Genomic DNA, 17,040 nt, shown 5'->3' on the forward strand with positions numbered 1-17,040 from the left:
CAGTCCCCGCCTCCTTCAGCCATTCCCTACTGCTGAACAGTTGCATGTCCAGGCCCTGTGCTTTGCCCAGGCTGTTTCCTCTACCTGGAGCACCTTTGTTCCTTCTTCGTCTTTTAGGCTCAGGCCCAGGTGAAGTCCTGCACAGCATGGAGCCGGCCCCCAAATCCACACTCCCTTGGCTCAACTAAGCCAAGGATGGCAATAAGCAATGGTGTGTGCTGGAGCCAGCTTCTGTCTCTGCACTGGTTGTTGAATATTCAGGAGTTTTGTGTCCAGTGTTAAACCATTGGTACCTTGGGATCAGTCATGGTGGGAATATTTACATCATAGAAATCTGCAAGTGTCACAAATCAGGGCTTTTCTCCCACAGAGAGCCAGTTTAGCAGCACACCAATGCAAATAAGCTTTGTCTCCCTTTTCAACTGCAGTTGAGTGCTAGAGGTTGGCTGGAGTTGGTGTTGTGAAGGATTCTGCATTTGAGACAGGAGAGCAGGCGGTGAGGGATTAGTGCTGTCGGGCCTGAGTGTGAGGAGAAGGGGCCAGGAAGTTGCCATCTCCAGCTGAAGCCAGATCTGTCTCCTCTGAGCTCCCACCGCATTCTCTGCCTTTACCACTTGGCACTCAGCATAAGCCATTTGGGGCCACTTCTTATGTGGACCTCATCTGCACTTATTTCATTTTTCATCCATTTAGCATGGGCTTTGGAGTCAGAATTTGTTTCTCAGCTCTGCCACTTGCTAGCTGTGAGATCATGGAGAAGTCATTCGACCTCTCTGAGCCTGTTCCTATAACTGCATAACAGCTTTGTCTCACTCCCTCTGGTGACCCAATTCTTAGAAAGGTAGTCCCAAGCCCTGCAGAGGCAAAGAGCTGCCCCCAGAGTTTGGTGAGAATCCCCACACCCTTCCTTCCCTGCCACTTCCCTCCCAGGACTCCCCACCTCCCAGGTCCATGCCTTCCACCAGGAGACAGTACCTTGGTTGCAGAGGGCTCCAGAGAATCCAGGGAGGCACTCACAGATGCCGCTGACATGGTGGCAGGGCCCACTGCTGTGCACGCAGAGAGGGCACGGCTGGGCGCAGCCATGGCCATAGAACCCGGGGGGGCAGACTGGGGGTGAAGGGGAGATGTGGTCAACAGCTCAAGGGGCCCCAGCCAGCCTGGCTACCCCTCTGGTCCCACATAGTGATGAAGGGAGGTTCCTCAAAAGTATGGGGAGAGCCGTACCCGCCCCACAACTTGGAGGGCCCGTCCCTTTCTGCAGAGAGGACCTGTGGTCTGGTCCTGTTTCCACTGAGGAGCAGGGCTGGGCCTTGAGCTTGGGGATGGAAAAGCCAGGGCAGGGAGCGAGGGGAATAGAGGGAGAAATTTGATGGTGGCTGACTCAGAGCCCAGCCTCTCTCAGGGCAGGACTAGTTCCAACTGGGAAGGGGTGGGGAGGAGGAGCCGTCCAAGGTCTGTGAGATGGGAGTGCTCAGCCTTACTTCTCTGGCATAAGGGTCCTCGGAAGCCAGGGGCACACTCGCAGCTCCCATCCTCTGGGGAGCAGGAGCCACCGTTCTCACAGCTGCAGGAGACGGAGCAGTTGGGGCCCCAGCGACCGGGCGGACATGTGCTGTCACAGCGGATGCCTGTGGGCCAGAGGCAGACTCAGGTCAGAGGTGATGGGGTGAGGGCAAAAGGAAGACTGATAGGAAGGGGGCACCGTGCAGTATGAAGAGGTGGAGGCAAGCACAGTGCAGCTGGGAACATGGAGGAAAGCCCTAGCCGAGGCCTGGCTGGTCAAGGAGGGCTTCCAGAAAGGGGTGATACCCAAACTGAGTCTTAAGGGCCAAGGAGGAATTGACAAGGTCAAGGAAACTCTATGTGCAAAGAGCAGGAAGCAGGAGAGAGAATCGTGCCTTGAAAGAAAAACTAACGCAGTGTGGCTGAACCATAAAGCACAAAATGGGGTATGGCAAGAGAGGAGATTGGGTGACTAAGAGGGGACCAGATCATGAAAGGCCTCTTTTGTTTGGACATCTTAGTTGGTTATCCAAGGTTAGGCTTGGGAGAAACCAACAATGGGGCAGGTGAGTGGCGTTACTGGGGGCTGCACAAGCTGGGAGTGAGCTCTGTGACACCCGCATAAGTCCAGGAGGGACTGGTCCTTGCCGGGTCCCAGCCAACCAGCCCCGGGGTGGGGGCCCAGAGAGTGGGCGGCTCTTTTCAGACTCTTTTGACCACAGTCCTCAGTGCAATATGTATTTTATATCATATGTGCGCACATATGTATAATAGAAACCGACGGTTTGCAAAACAACATTTTCTGTCACTGTGTGTGATGTACTCTGATGTTTTCTGTGCACTGTGATGTATTCTATTAATAATAATAAAAAAAAACTAGTTGTGACCCAAGAAATTGACTTAATGACCCTCAGTTTGACAAACAGTGGTCTATGGGGGAACGGACGGAATTTCTCAATAAGGAGGAGGAGGAAAGGCCCACCTCGTCTTTTTGAGCTGAGATAGAGGAAATGTGTACTGGGGTGATTACAGCCCAAAGGCTAGGAAGGAATTTCAGAAGGCCTGAGGCTGAAGGCCCCAGCTCTGGGTGAGGTTTCCTCTCGGGCAGCAAAGGCTTCCAGTCTGACATGCATTAGGTGAATGGACCCTGTGGACCCAGGAGACCGGCTTGGCTTTGGAAGGTGAATATCAGAGGCTCAAAGAGGAGCAGAATTAGTTTAAAAATCATGTCTGCCTTGTTATAAGGACAGGGATTGTGAAAAAGAGAAAGAGGGAGGAGGACATTCAGGCCCAGTGAACAGAGCCAGCCCAAGCAGTGGAAGGAGAGCAGTGGGACCAATTTAGAGGCAGGCTGGAATTGTACAAGTCCACCTGAGCTGTTGGGGAAGGGGGGGCGGGCGTGCAGAACAGCTGGGAGAGAGCGGAGAGGGAGGGGATGCAACAGGCTTCACTCATCCTCCAGTGCTCAGTCTAGTCTGGCGCCCGCGCTCCCTCCCTGGGCCTCCCTCCCTGTGACATATCAATTGTGCAGCAAGGTGGGCCTTCAGATGACGCTGTCCAGCAAATGAGGCCTCTGTAAGGAGGGAGCGGGGACCTCCTCCCCAGGGAATGGGATCTTTCCCCAGTGAGAATCTAGGGGGCACATTTCACCCGTTGATGTAGGTCTCTCGCTGTCGAGTTTCAGGTGCTCAAAAGGTGAACCCTGGACAAGCAGCATGGACTGACCCAAGGGGAGCCTGGGGAAGGGGCACCCATGAAGCTGTTCAAAGCTTTGGCTCCCTCTCCAAGTTTCCCCTTCTTTAGGCACACCAAAAGCTGTGATCTGCCCCAAGGAATTGTTTTGCCTGTAGTGGCTGAAAACCCAGGATCAGACTGCAGGCCGAGGGACTCTGCCATTCTTGGGAGGCACGCAGGACGAAGGCCAAGCGCCACTGTCTGACAGGGGCCTCTGATCCCACCTGTGCCTCCAGCACTCTGCAGGCTGACCAAGGCACGTGTGTCACACATCAACACTGCTCTTTCCTGAAACTATATGCAGATATTACTGTGATTAATAAAACACAATGCATACCAAAGCACCCCTGAATTCATGGCAGCCTGTTGCTATTATGTTTTCTTCCAATTGATGGACACACACTCATGTGTGGAATCCTCAAAATGTTTTCATGTGAAAAAGGGGTCCTCTTTCTTGGAGATTGAGAACCGTGGGTGGAAGGTGACTATGGTCAGATTGCAGGTGGCTGCAAGGGCCCACTGGGTTCTAGGGTTTGGCAATTATTTTATTCCAGGGCTGGCTCTGTGGGAGTGGGGCTCCTGTCTGAGGTTCTTATACATTCTAAGGGCTCTCCGGAACTTAAGACGCTGGGGCCTAAGTGGGGAGAATGGTCCAGGGTTCCCCCTGCATGGAGTGCCCTACTTCTTCAGGTGTGGTCACAGGGGCTGATGGTGGCCTGGTGGGACGCTCTCTGACCACAGCTTCTGAAGAGGCACAGCTTCACCAGTGACCTTCTCTAGGCCCTGCTTTCCCCGTAGTTGAATGGGGATCATAATCCCCGGTAGAGGTCCCTTCCCTTCTGACCCCTAGGGAATCTCCCTGCTTTATTTTTCAGGACCCCCTACACATCTGTATTGGTGGGTAAAGCTAAGCTAAGAATCCATATATTGTGAGCTCTAGTTCATGCCACAAGGCCAGCAGCAACTCAGCAGCCCACATCCTTCTGGGTCTGCTTAGGGCCCTCCTTCTCCAGGAAGCCCTCCCAGATGTCTGCCCAGGGATTCAAACATCTCTTTGATAGTCAGTGGCATACAGCTTTTTCTCTACCTATTATTTGAATGTTTCATACATATGAGTCCTGTCTCCCTTACTAGCAATTTGAAGACAGGGACCATGGTTTACTGACACTTCTGACCCTCCTTATTTGGTGCTTCTAATGGATAAGGATGCCATCTTGGTCATTTTTGCATCTACAGTGCCCAGCACAGTGTCTGACACGTAGGTACTCAAGAACTATTGCTGTTAGTGAATTTTGCCATTTATTGCTGGGCCCAACATGGTGCTGGGCATGGTAGCTGCCAAATAAAGACTTGGTGATTGCTGGAGTGAATAAATGCTAATTGAAGGAATAAATGGCTCCCCTTTACAAGACAATCCTGTGTCTCGCATCCTATTAGCACTAATGTCCTGAGACCTTGGGCAACTCCCTTTCCTGTCTGCAGTGTGAGGAGGTTGGAGTAGATCATCTCTCAGGTCTCCTTCACTTCAAGGGGAAGAGCCAAATATGGTTATAGCCCAGCTTCTTTCAATTTATTTCAATAGACATTTAATAAGCATCTACTATGTGCAGGGCAGGGGGAATGAGACATGATGTCAGTCGTCAAGAAGCCTGCAGCTTATGGGGGCGAGGGGAGAAGACAGGCACACCCTTAGGGCAGAGCAAAACCGGTGTTGAGCCAAGGTGCAAGCCATATGCCAGGGGCTGGGACAGACTTCTGGGGGCAGCGGAGGGTGGGGAGCGCTTACTGAGCAGGAGGCCAGGCCTGGACCCCTCCCCTCCCTATCCCTCCTTGGTCTCTATTTGCATGACAAACCTCAGGACATCAATCGCTCCTTTGAAATGACTTCAGGACCTTGTTTGGGGAAATTAGCTTTAGAACAGCAGAGGCCTTGCTGAAAGGTTGTCCATCAAAGAGGGAATTTTTAAGCACCAGATGTCATTGAAATCTTACCGGCTCACTCAAAATTAAGGCAACGAAGAATTGAAGTGGATTTCCACTTGGCTCCAGCTAAGAGTCTAGGGTACCGGTGACCAGGGTGGAGCCTTGCTCTGTACTAAGGGGCAGGGCAGGGGAGTGAGGCCGGAGATGCTACAGAGGAAGCAATGTCCCTGGCCCTCAGCTGCTCAGAAACTTTCTGGTTATGGAGAACAGAGGCTGCTCAGTAACATAGTGTGAAGTATTTATCTGAGGACCTACACTGCCAGCAATGCCTGTATTTCTTTCTCCTTGCTGTCCACCACTGTGGGACTGGATTCATTCACACAGCACATCATTATTAACCACTTCCTGTATTCAGGGCTTACATTTACTGAGCACTTCCTATGTGCCAGGCACTGTTAGCACTTACAGGTATTAACTCATTTAAACTTCAAAATGACCCTGTGGTTGCAAGGATTATAATTATCTGCATTTTATGGATGGAGAATTCAGGCCCTGAGTGGTTAAATGACTTGCCCAAGGCCACAAATCCAGGCAGTCTGGCTCCAGCTCCATGTTCTTAACCACTGTGTCATCTATATCTCAGTGGGTGGCAAGCAGTGAATACAGTGGTAAACAAGACAGATGTGGTTCATGGCAATGGGCTCCAGAGAGCTGATGGTCAAGTTGGGGAGGCAGACAATAAATAAATAGTTACTCAAATCAGATTTCAGTGACAATTGGGGAAAAGTGTAGGGTATTATACGAATTAATAAAAGGGGCTCTTACATCGTCTTGGCCAGGTTAGGGAGGTGGGATGTAGCAGGGGGAGAGAGGCCTCCCAGAGGAAGGAAGCTGTCAGTTGAAATCTGGAGGATGAGAAAGCATTATCAAGTGAAGAGGAAAGGAGAGAGTGATGCCGGCAGAGGGAATGCACATACGAAGGCCTGGAGTCAGGAAAGTGGTTGGCCTGGGTGGCTGGAGTGTAGAGTGATGGGAGGGGGCAAAAGAGAGGTGGAGGAGTTGTGCAGGGCCCAATCCTGTGGGCCCCGGCCACTGGAAGGATTTCAGATTTTATGTGAGTGCCTTGGGAAGCCAGTGAGGTGTTCTCTGAGCAGGGGCTGATGTGAACAGATCTAGGTTTTGGAAAGTTCACTCCGGCCACCACGTGCAGATTGGATGCAGCTGGGCAACAGAGGAGGCTCAGGGGCCAAGTAGGAGGCCGAGGCAGTGCCGGCTGAGAGATGGTGCTCGGTGGACCAGGATGGTGGCAGTGGGATGGAGAGAAGTGGATGGATTCGCTAAGTGTTTAGGAGGTAGGCTGCCAGGACACATGTAGGGACCAGGAGTCTGAGCCTGGGCTAAGGAGAAAGTCCCTTGTCCCCTTCCACCATATCCTCTGCAAACACAGATTAAGCACCTAGACCTTTGTCTGATTTTTCACTGGTGTCCCCCTACCCCTTAGAACAGAGCCCCCAGAGGAAGTGGAGGGAAAGGTGCATATGCAGGGAGAAGCAGAAGTGAAGGAGGGAGAGAACGGTCAGGAGAAGCAGGAGGATACCAAGGACCAGGCTCCACAGGCCCTGGTGGTGGAGAGGCAGAGGGGCTTACCTGTCCATCCAGACAGGCAGCAGCAGTGGCCTGTGATGGGGTCGCAGCCATCGGCGTGGCTGCAGTCACAGCGCTCACTGCAGTTCAGCCCAAATGTGCCATCCTGTGGAGAGAAGGGGGAGAGAGAGCTGCTCAGACCTACACCCCGGTTTACACACTCCGGTTGGATTTTGATGAGAAAACTGAGCCACTGCCCCACAAGAATGCAGAGAGCCCGGGGCTGGAGCATGGTGGGAGCACTTTTTATAACTGGGGATCAACATGGCCATGAAGCCACTGCAAATAATTCTTTGGTTGCATTAACAAGAGGATGGGGCTTGGAAGGAGGAAGGTGATGGTCCTGCCGCACTTCTCAATGGTCAAGCTCAGAGGATTGTACTGATCGCTAATTAAAATTGTAAATGAAAATATACTTTGCAAATCGTAAAACATTGATCATATGTGAGGAATGGCTATATTTATTCTTTGTTACTGGGAAAGAAGGTTGCAACCAACATTTGTTGCATGCTCACTAGGTGCCAAGAGCCTTACATTACTCATTTCTCTTAATTCTCATAACAACTCTATGAGATGGTTGCATTATATGCACAATTTAAAGATGAGAAATAGGGTTAGAGAGGTGAAGTAATGTTCTCAAGGTAACACTTAGAATGTTGGAAAGCCAGGATTTGAACCCAGGACTGTAGGACTCATTCAACAATATCACATCAATTAATTTATTTGTGTTTTAGATTAAGATCCAGTGATTAAGTCTGGGTGGTTATTGCTGGATAGTGCTTGATTTTGTCCTCCCACACCCTAATCATAAAATTATAGACTGTTGGAACAAAAAGAAGCTTAGATGTTATCTATCAAGGAATGGCAACTCTGATGGATTAGTAAGGGCTGCCCTGTAGCACTGTGTAATGAAGGATTCTGAAGCTGCATTTGGGCTCAGGTACGTGTGTCAGAGTCAATAACGTTAGAGCAGCAAGGGGAAAGTGATGCCACATTGCTACATCTGCCAAGTATTTGCCATTTTACAGATGAGAGGGCTGAGGCCCAAAGTAGGAAAGTGGCCACAGAGAGGTCAGAACTAGGGCTGAGCCCTGAATCCAAGTGTCCCACCATCTCGTTCAGTGCTCTTTTCCGTGTACCTCTGCGGACAAAGTCACCATAGGGAAAGGACCTGCGGGATGCTGGGCCTACCAGGCCTTCCCCGTCCTGGGCACTCACCGGGCAGGGCAGTTCACAGGTGTCCCCCAGCCAGCCGGGCGTGCAGGAGCAGGAGCCATCTGTGGGGCTGCAGGCCGCCCCATTGGCACAGATGCAGCTCTCGTTGCAGTTCAGGCCCCAAGTCCCACTGGGGCACGGATGGGTGCAGTCGACACCCTGCCACCCTGCAGGGAGGGAAAGGGACTGTCATCTCTCCATCTGGGCCCAGCAGAGCTTTCTGCCCATCTCCCAGCTCCGCACAAGGCATCCCACCCTAACCATGGCTCCTCTGATCGCTGGGTTAGAACACATTCCACACAGTCTGCTCAGAAACACAGCACAGCTGTTAAGAGAGCTGGGGCTTGAACCCGGTCTCCTGACTCTCCGTTCTCACTGTTTTTGCTGTAGGTGGATGATCCCACCTGGGACCCCCAGCCAAAGTGGAGTCAGGCAGCTTATCTCAGGACCCTTTGTTTTCAGGACAGGCTGGTTTCCCATTCTGAGGCTGATCACTAGCCTGCTTGCTCTCAGATCCATTTCTCCCTTCATCTGCTCTATTCTGTGTCACAGGGGGCCAACCCCTGCAGCTGCGTACCCCGGGCTCCCCCTAAGCTGACTCCCACAGTGCTTGCCAGTGGGAGACCTGGCCCGCAGACTGGAGGGCGGGAGCAGGAGAGACACCATTATCTCCTCTTCTCTCTCTGCCTTGGGCAGGGCCTCTGGTGGTGGCTGTGTCTCCCTCATGCTCCAGCACTACCATGCAGCCCTCTGTCCATGTCCCAGCTCCCGCCAGGTGGCCCTCACTCCAGGCTCGGGGAAGTCCACTTCCTCCCTTTGACCCTCCTGCCTCGGGTGGTAGCAGCTTCCCCACAGTTGCTAGTCTCACATTCCTGCTGTTGGAGTCCCTGGCACGGGTTTCCTTGGCTGCAACCTGACATATGAGCTCCTTGATCCTGCATGTGGGTGGGCAGGGCAGGAGCAGCCCAGACCCCTCATCCAGCAGCCACCTGGGCGGTGTCCACATCTGAGGTGGATGGGATTGGGAAAGAGCACATTACCCTCCTTGCAGGTGCAGGACCCATCCACCGGGGAGCAGGTGCCACCGTTGTTACAGCTACAAACGGACGAGCAGTTGGGGCCATAGGTCCCCGCTGCACAGGGAACCGCACAGACCTCTCCCTGGAAAAGGAGGAGGTAGATTGTGGATCAGAGGCTGCCCCATGCTGGGTGGCTGTGGGAGGCAGAATAACGACCCCCCACTCCCCACCCAGGACGTCAGTGTTCTAATGCCCGGAACCTGTGAATATGTGACCTTACATGGCAGAAGGGACTTTGCAGATGTGATTAAGGACCTTGAGGTGGGAAGAGTATTTGGATTGTCCGGGTGGGCCTGAAGTAATCACATGAGTCCTTACATGCGGAACATGACCAAAGAGGCTGGTCAGAGAGAGACGCCATGAGGAGTCCTCCCCCTGCCTGCGCTCACTTGGAAGATGGAGTAAGAGGTCACGAGCCAAGGAATGCAGTGGCCTCTGGAAGCTAAGATCAACCCTCCTTTTACAGCCAGCAAGAAAATGGGGAGCTTGGTCCTACAACCCTAGGAATTGAACTCCGCCGACAACCCCAGTGAGCAGGAAACGGGTTCTCCCCTAGCACCTCCAAAGGAACACAGCCTGCCAACGCCTTGACTTTAGTCCGGCGGGATCACACCAGGCTTCTGACTACAGAAGTGTGAGAGAATAAATTTGTGTTGTCCTAAGCCACTGCGTTTGTTAGAGCAGTGACAGGAAACTACTACAGAGATTCCAGACTACAGCTCCAGGATGGGCAAAGCCCCCAGGGAACTTGACCCCTGAGTCTGTATTAGGTCACGCCAGCAAAGAATTTAACCCTTGCTTCTCAGTCTTATTTGATTCTCACCAACAATCCCACAACACAGATAATAACATCTATCCCCATTTACCCGAACCTCCAAGAAGTTAAACATAAATAACAATAGCTGATGCTTATGGAGGCTTTCTCAGTATCAGGCACCATGCATGCATCATCCCATTTAAAGCTCACAATACTCTCAGGAGACAGGAACCATTGCCTCAGCATTATTCCCACTTAATGGAGAAAGCAATTGTATGGAGAAGTCAGGTAACTCAGCCCAGGTCATGGGGCTAACAATGGTTGATCTCTGTTGGAACCCAGGCTGGCTGCTCAACCATTCTGTTACCAGGCGTCACAAACTGGCGTCTCTGGAAAGCGTTCTCAGAGACGGAGACCAGCGAGCTCTTCAGAACCTTCCCAGTGAGGAGTAAAGGAAGCAGGACTGGGCAGAGGGAGAAATTGAACTGAGGCCTCAGCTGATGTGCCAGGAGGCTCTGGAGGGTGGCCCTTAGAATTGTCCCCCCAGGGAAGGGAGGGAGAGCCCTTATACCCCCACCAGTCTTCGGCTAGCCACTGCCTCAGGGAAGGGGGTGTGACTTCAGGTGCATTGTGTTCTTTGAGGGCAATTTCTGGGAGCCCTAAGTTCCCTGCAGCTGGGGAGAAAGGAGTGCCTGCGTCCTGAACTGTGAGTCTGGTGGCGCACGACAGCATCCACTACACTGGCTCCAGCAAAGAGCTCAGAGTGAGGGTAAGTCACAGGGCAGGGGGGACCAGGAATGGGGACTTCAGAGGCCTTGAGGGGTGGAACGTTCAGTTGATCAGAGAAGAGTCCGGTAAAAGCAGTCCAGGTGGGAGAGTGTGGATGAGAGTGCAGAGGGGTATGAGAGCTGGGATGTTCTAGGGGCGCTGGAGGGAGAAGCTTACCTAGGGAGGGGCCAGAGAGATGTTTAAAAGGGGAGTTGGGAGGCTTGAATGCCAGGTAAGGGAGTTTGGGCTTTCTTCCCTGAGTCCTCCATGACATGCCTCCTTCCCTACTCAAGAACCCACTTTGGGGCTGTCTGCTCGGGAGCATGTGGTCACTGGATGCTGAATTCCCACTGTGTTCCCCTAGGGAGTCTCTCCAGCCAGTTTCTCTGGTCTTATGCCTAGGCTTACTGCAGCAATGCTGATGCATAGATTGAGCCAGGAATTCAGAGCTCATCTGGGCCCCACCAGCTGTGTGACATTGGATAGGTTCCTGCCCCTCTCTGAGCCTCAGTTCCAGCATCTGTGAAATGACAGGCTTAAAGTAGAGGAGCTCCCCTCTCAACTCTAAGGGTCCCAGGCAGCTGTCTCACCCCCATTTAGGCCACAGAGAGCCCGGAGATTATGGGCCCTCGGTGAAGGGAGAACCCTCTCGAGCTCTTTTCTCCTCCTGTCCCGCTTGCACCAGCTGGGTCAGGGAGAAGAGACTGGGGAGCATGGAGTCCTGCACCAGAAGGTTCCATGGTTACTTCTGGTTCCCCTGCCAGTCCCTGGCAGGCCCTGACCAGCTGGAGTCTGTCAGCACTCGCATTACCCAGGAAACTCTAATTTCTCCAAGACTATAAATAGCCCATAAGAATGTATTTAAGCTCTGAGGGCCTTGGCCCGGGTGCAAATTGCACGCACAGTTTATGATTTCTCTGCGTGAATTTAAGAAAGAGCGGTTTCTCTCCTGGCATCCTCATTAGTGACCCCAAACCCGGGCCTCCTGGGAGGCCTCAACGGGCCTGTGGGCCCAGCTGTGGGTATGCTGGTGAGGCTCAGAGAGGACTCTCCACCTGGCCCTGCTCCAGGGGCCAAGATGTAGAGTGCCCAGCATGAAGCATCTGCTCCCAGAACACTGCGCCAGGGCATCGTTTTCTCCCGGCGCAGCCCGTGCAGGCACATGGACAGGCAGCTTGGTCTCTCAACGGCCCTGGGAGGCCACCAGGTACAGAGGACTTTCTGCATCCCAGAGAAGGAAATGGAGACTTAAGAGGGGCAGTGAGTTCTCCAGGGCTCGCGGAGTGTCAGCGAGGGTGAAGAGGAAGAACGAGACCTTCCTTCCAGAGAGATGGCAGAGCCCAGTGCTTCGAGAACAGCGCCATCCCGCTTCCACTACTCACTGTGCGAGCTTGCACAATTTACTAACCCCTCGGGACTCAGCTCCTCCGTCTGTAAAAGGGGAATGATAACATCCCTACTTCACAGGAATGTTAAAAAGATTAAATTAGTTATTATACATGAAGCAGACCGAATACTGCCTGGCAGGCAGAAAGCACTACAAAAGCTATTATTCCTGCAAAGAAATAGTATCTCTTACGAAAAGAACACACAAAACCCTCCAAGGTTTCAGCAGAAGGTGGCTCTGGAGGAGAGACCCATTGCTCATTCAGTAAACAAATGCGGGGCCCTGTGCAGGAGAGGAGGGCTGGTGCTCCGGGAGCAGGAGGCCTCACCTCACACTCCAGGTCACCTTCCGGCCACCTCCTCCAGGCTGGCTTCCTGGTTCCCCTCCTCACAGCTGAACAGGCCGGAACTTTCACCACCACGTACCAAGGGTGTGGTCTTGGGGGACAGAATGACCACTCACTGAGGGGCTACCCCATGCCAAGAGTGTTCCAAAGCCTTCCCATTTGTTACCTCCTGATAGCAAAAATTCCAAAGAGGGAAGTGGGAAGTTTCTAAAGTGCACAGTTCTGCCCTGAAGGAATGGGAGCCTGGTGCAGCTAGCTCCGGACACCCCCTCCTCCACCTCACTGTCCTGACCCCGACTTGGTTCAAACTCCTCAACCAGCACAAGTCCTAACAGGTAAACTCTTGTCAAATTCCCTACCTCTGGCCTCTGATCTGAGGCTCAGGCCTGGTGCATAGTTGATTGGCTGTCTCTGGTGATTGACATGCACGGAAAGCCAATAATCAGCCTAACTCCTCAGGGTTAGCCTAACAGCTCTGCCTACCTCAGGGCATCCCCTGGCCAAGGTCTGGTGATTCCCACGGTGCCCCAGGGGCCAACCCCAACACACAGGCCCTTCTCTCACCTACACAACTCCCCGATTTGGGGCACCACTAACAGGCCTCAATCATGATGGCCTAGGTGGTGCCCAAGTCTACAGGGGTCAGTATCTGTGTCTACACATGCTTAGGTAGTTGGCATACACACCTGTGAGTCTGTGTTTGTCTCTGGGGGTATCTGTTGACCCATCTATGTGGGTTTGGGTATAAATTTGTGACTCCTTCCTCGTCCTTCTTTCCTGGTCTGTTCCCTCCCCAGCCCCTAGCCCTGCGCTGATGAGAATGGCGTGCACACACAGCCACCACCATCCTAGCACACCGGGGGTCCTGGCTGGCTCACGTGCCTGCCTCCACCCCTAGCTGTGAGCTCTGGGAGACGGGGATCTGATTTTATTCACGTCTAGAGTCTCAGGGCTTGGGACCTTGCTGGTATATAATGGGTCCTTGATAAATGTTGTTTAATTGAAATGAGATGTTTGTGTGTACAAACTGCTTCTACTGTGGACAGAACCAGGACTGGGCACTTTCCATATGCTTTCTCTCTCATGCCAGGCACTTCAACAAATGTTTGCTGAACGGGGGCCAGCTCTGGGCCAGCCCTGGTGGTGGGCACCAGGGGCACACAGGAGCCTGAGACCCAGTCTCTGCCCTTAGGCAACTCCCAGGCAGTGTCCACCCAGGCACACTCATGCCTGCATGCAGATGTGTTTATTTGTCCACTTATTTACTGTCTCCCCCCATCCCCCCCCACCCCGAGTTAGACTAGAAGCTTTGTGAGAATAGGGATGTCACTTGTCTGGGTTGCCCCAGTATCCCTCGCTCAGTACCCGGCACAGAGTAGAGGCGTTCCATAAATAATGTTGAACAAATGAGTGAGGGGCCCCTGTGGGCTGGGGTTCTGTGGCTCCCGTCACACACAGGGAGCAGAATATTGTCTGGTCTAAGGATGGGTCCCATGCTACCACACGGTCTCTGGGCCTCCCTGGGGGCTCTTGAGAAAGGGGAAAGCCAGGCCAGATCCTGGTCTATGGTTCCACACCTCCCCCTGCTACCCCCTGCCCAAACCCTGCCCAGCCAGGCTGAGGGTCAGACGCACAGCCAGAAAATTACTGTTGGCCTCTAGTGCATCCACTAAGGGAGACAAGACCCTCGGAGCTGAACAGGACCTTAGATGATCAAATCCATCCTTCATGAGAAGGAGACCGAAAGTCAGAGTGGACCCACGAGGCAGAGCTGAGACTTGCAGGCCAGTGCTCCTCAGGGGACCGGCTGTAGGGACCGTGTCTTATCCACCCCGCCTCCCCCAGCTGGTGCCTGGGATCTTTTCACACTCTGGGGAGAAGGACAGGCTGAGAGCCCAGGTTGTGAGCTCAGATCAGCTGTGAAGCTGGGGAGTTTGCATGTGGCATCTCATGTGCTTTTCCACCTCCTAGCACCTCCACCCACTCCCTCAGCCAGGAGACCCTAAGGAGCCTTTACTGAAGCTGTTCCCCGAGATCTCCGTCCAGAGATCCTATACATCTTACTCGGAAAACAGCCTTCTCTTCTGCTAGACCGATGCTCATGCTGGGTAATAGACAGACCTTGGTTTCCTTATCAATTACATGCGGCTGTTGAAAGCCATCAGTTTCCCCAGCCTTTTACACCAGGAACCCTTGTCAGTGTCCTCTTTCTATAAAGCCCTCTCACTTGAAAGACACCGCTGTCACTCTGTGCTCGTGTCTAAGGCCAGGCACGTATGGAACAGGTACAGTTTGGCCAGTGACTGCACACCATGTGAATTTGGTGGCAGCATCTTGTCCACCAACCATGACCTAGAAATTCCTGTGATGTCACCTACAACCAGTCAGAGCTTCTGATCCGTGCACGCTAACCTGGGACATCACATAGAGTTAATTTAATTCTAATTAAAAGCAAAAAACCAAAAGCCCTTGGTGTTTTAGTCGGCTTCATCAGAGGGAATGGACAATGGCCCGGAGCCTTGGTGAAATGTTCAGAACCCTCCTGGCAGGCAACTTGCTGCAGCCTTTGCAGGTGTCTAGCTGGGAACCACTGGCTGGGTCGTCTCTGAGGGCCCTTCAGCTCTGACTCTCCGAGCATCTTCTTGCCTGCAGTAGGGGTCTTAGCCCAAAGGAGTGAGGAGCGGTGGGAATGCAGGCCCAGTGGTGGGGAGCCCTCCTGGGCCTCTAAGGGTCACACACCAGCTGTGTGGCCACCCACTCTGCTATTTCATGGCCTGGGACTGGCCACATGCCCATTCCTAACAGTGGGAAGAGCCCATTGTGCCAGAGCTGGAAAGGATGTTGGGAATCACCTGGTCCAGCTGCCTTGTTTCACAGGTGTGGAAACAGGCCAAGAGAGTGAAAGTGACTTGCACAAGGTCACACAGCCAGTGCTAGGCAGAGATGGCATCTCCTGGCTCCCATTTCAAGCCCAGCATGCTAACAGCTCAGATGTGGTAAAACTCTGGGATAGCCTACGCCGCCCCTGATCATATTGATAGTACACTCACCAACTACGCACAGAGGATCCAGAAGATAGGGCCCTGACCTTGAGGAGGGGCTACCTGCTGAGGCCCAGATGCTTTGGCCCTTTTTCAACACCTGGAAGTTGATGTCTGGGTGTTTTTATGTATGCTTATCTATCCCCATCTCGCCTCCACAGCCCACACCCCCCAGTCCAGGAAAGGGAGCTCTCCACCTCCCACAGGGGCGGGTCCCTGAGGCTCCAGCTTCTGCTGGAGGAAGCCTGTCACTGCGGCTCAGCGTCTTCATTCTGTGAGTAGAAGATGGTTGTGAACTCTTCCTCCCGTCCAAAGGCCTGTTAATTATAGATGCAGCATTGGCTATTAACATCTTGAACTTAATCTGAAAGAGCTACTGGCGGAATGGAACCCCCGGAGCTGGTCCCGCTAAAGAGACGCAAATCTCCCCTCTGCCTTCCACCTGCCTCCTTGCACAAAGTGGCAGCACAGGCCCGGATCCCAGTGGGTAATGAGTTATATGTTCTATTACATTTGTTTCAAATGCTGTTTATTGAATTTTCTCCCTTGCAATATGCTGCTTTGTAGTTTGGCCCTGTTTGGGAAAATTAATCAACAGCTGGGCTTCTTGGGTTGATCATCCGTTTTCCTTGCAATGGAGGAGGTTAATAAGTATTTTCTGGAGTGGAAGAAAGAGGAGGATGGAAAGTGGTTGACCCTCCCTCACACAAAAGAGAGAGCCAATTGTGCAAGCTCGTCTCTGAGTCCCCTTACATATGTTCTGTGGGTAGGAGGCAGTGTAAACAGAGTGGAATGGGGTTCTCTGGATCCAGCCGAGGCGGTGAGCGTGCTCCTGCCAGCCTGTGGGAGCTCAGCAGGCAGGACTCTGGGACAGGCAACCAGGTCATCGCCCTGGCCCACAAGTTTTCTTGTTGGAGGAGTAGAGATGGTTTAGGCAAGAAAGGGCCCTGGACCTGGGGTCAGAGTACATGGATCCAAGTCAGGCAAAAGCACTGGCTCAAAGTGACAAATGTCTGTCGAGCATCTACCATAGGCCAGGTGCCGTGATGGGCCCTGGGTCTCCTAACCATTACCCTAGACTAGAGGTCCCCTTCCGCTCCCCTATTCTTTAACTTTCTCCCTGCCCTCCCCCTTGCAGAGCAGGTTTCCCTGTTCCCTGGCTCTTTTGCGGCCCTCACCACAGTTGTAAGGAGTTTTAAAAAATCAGCTCTCATTCACTAGCTTGTTAGTTCCATGAGGGTAAGGAGGGGGTCGGCTGTGTTCGACCCTGGGGCCCCAGCCCTGGCACAGTGCCTCGCGCAGTGGGTGCTCGGTGCACACATACTGAATTCATTCAGTCATTCAGGAGATGGTTTTCAAGCACTAGTATGTGTCGGACACTGTGCTAGGCCAGGGGACACATGGTGAGCCGAACAGAGCTTGTCCCTGCCCTCGCAGAGCTCACCGCCGAGTGGCTGGCGGCGGGGAGGCACAGATGAGGCTGTGGCGTGAGAGGAGAGCAGGCTGGTCCCCTCCCTACTTCCAGATGTTCTGCAGGCTGCCTTCAGGGGCCTCCCAATCCTCTGCTCACTCCCCTGCTATTCCCGGAGTTTTAGAGGCACCAAAGCAGCCTGATTTTGGTGTCCAATGTCACCTCAGCG

The 17,040-nt window shown here is 53.0% G+C and overlaps 1 protein-coding gene across 1 annotated transcript in view; it reads right to left on the bottom strand.

Annotated features, from left to right (window-relative positions):
• Nucleotides 1-17,040, bottom strand: part of MEGF11 (multiple EGF like domains 11) — a 325,951-nt gene that overhangs the window by 15,758 nt on the left and 293,153 nt on the right. Inside the window, exons 11-15 of the mRNA XM_046654139.1 lie at nt 9,063-9,183; nt 8,026-8,189; nt 6,811-6,913; nt 1,485-1,631; nt 976-1,110 (exon numbers count right to left, since the gene is read on the bottom strand). Of these exons, the coding sequence (XP_046510095.1) occupies nt 976-1,110; nt 1,485-1,631; nt 6,811-6,913; nt 8,026-8,189; nt 9,063-9,183 (670 nt within the window). The remainder of the gene's footprint in view (nt 1-975; nt 1,111-1,484; nt 1,632-6,810; nt 6,914-8,025; nt 8,190-9,062; nt 9,184-17,040) is intronic.

This window comes from Equus quagga, chromosome 2 (assembly GCF_021613505.1).
Source record: "Equus quagga isolate Etosha38 chromosome 2, UCLA_HA_Equagga_1.0, whole genome shotgun sequence".
Classification (NCBI taxonomy): domain Eukaryota; kingdom Metazoa; phylum Chordata; class Mammalia; order Perissodactyla; family Equidae; genus Equus; species Equus quagga.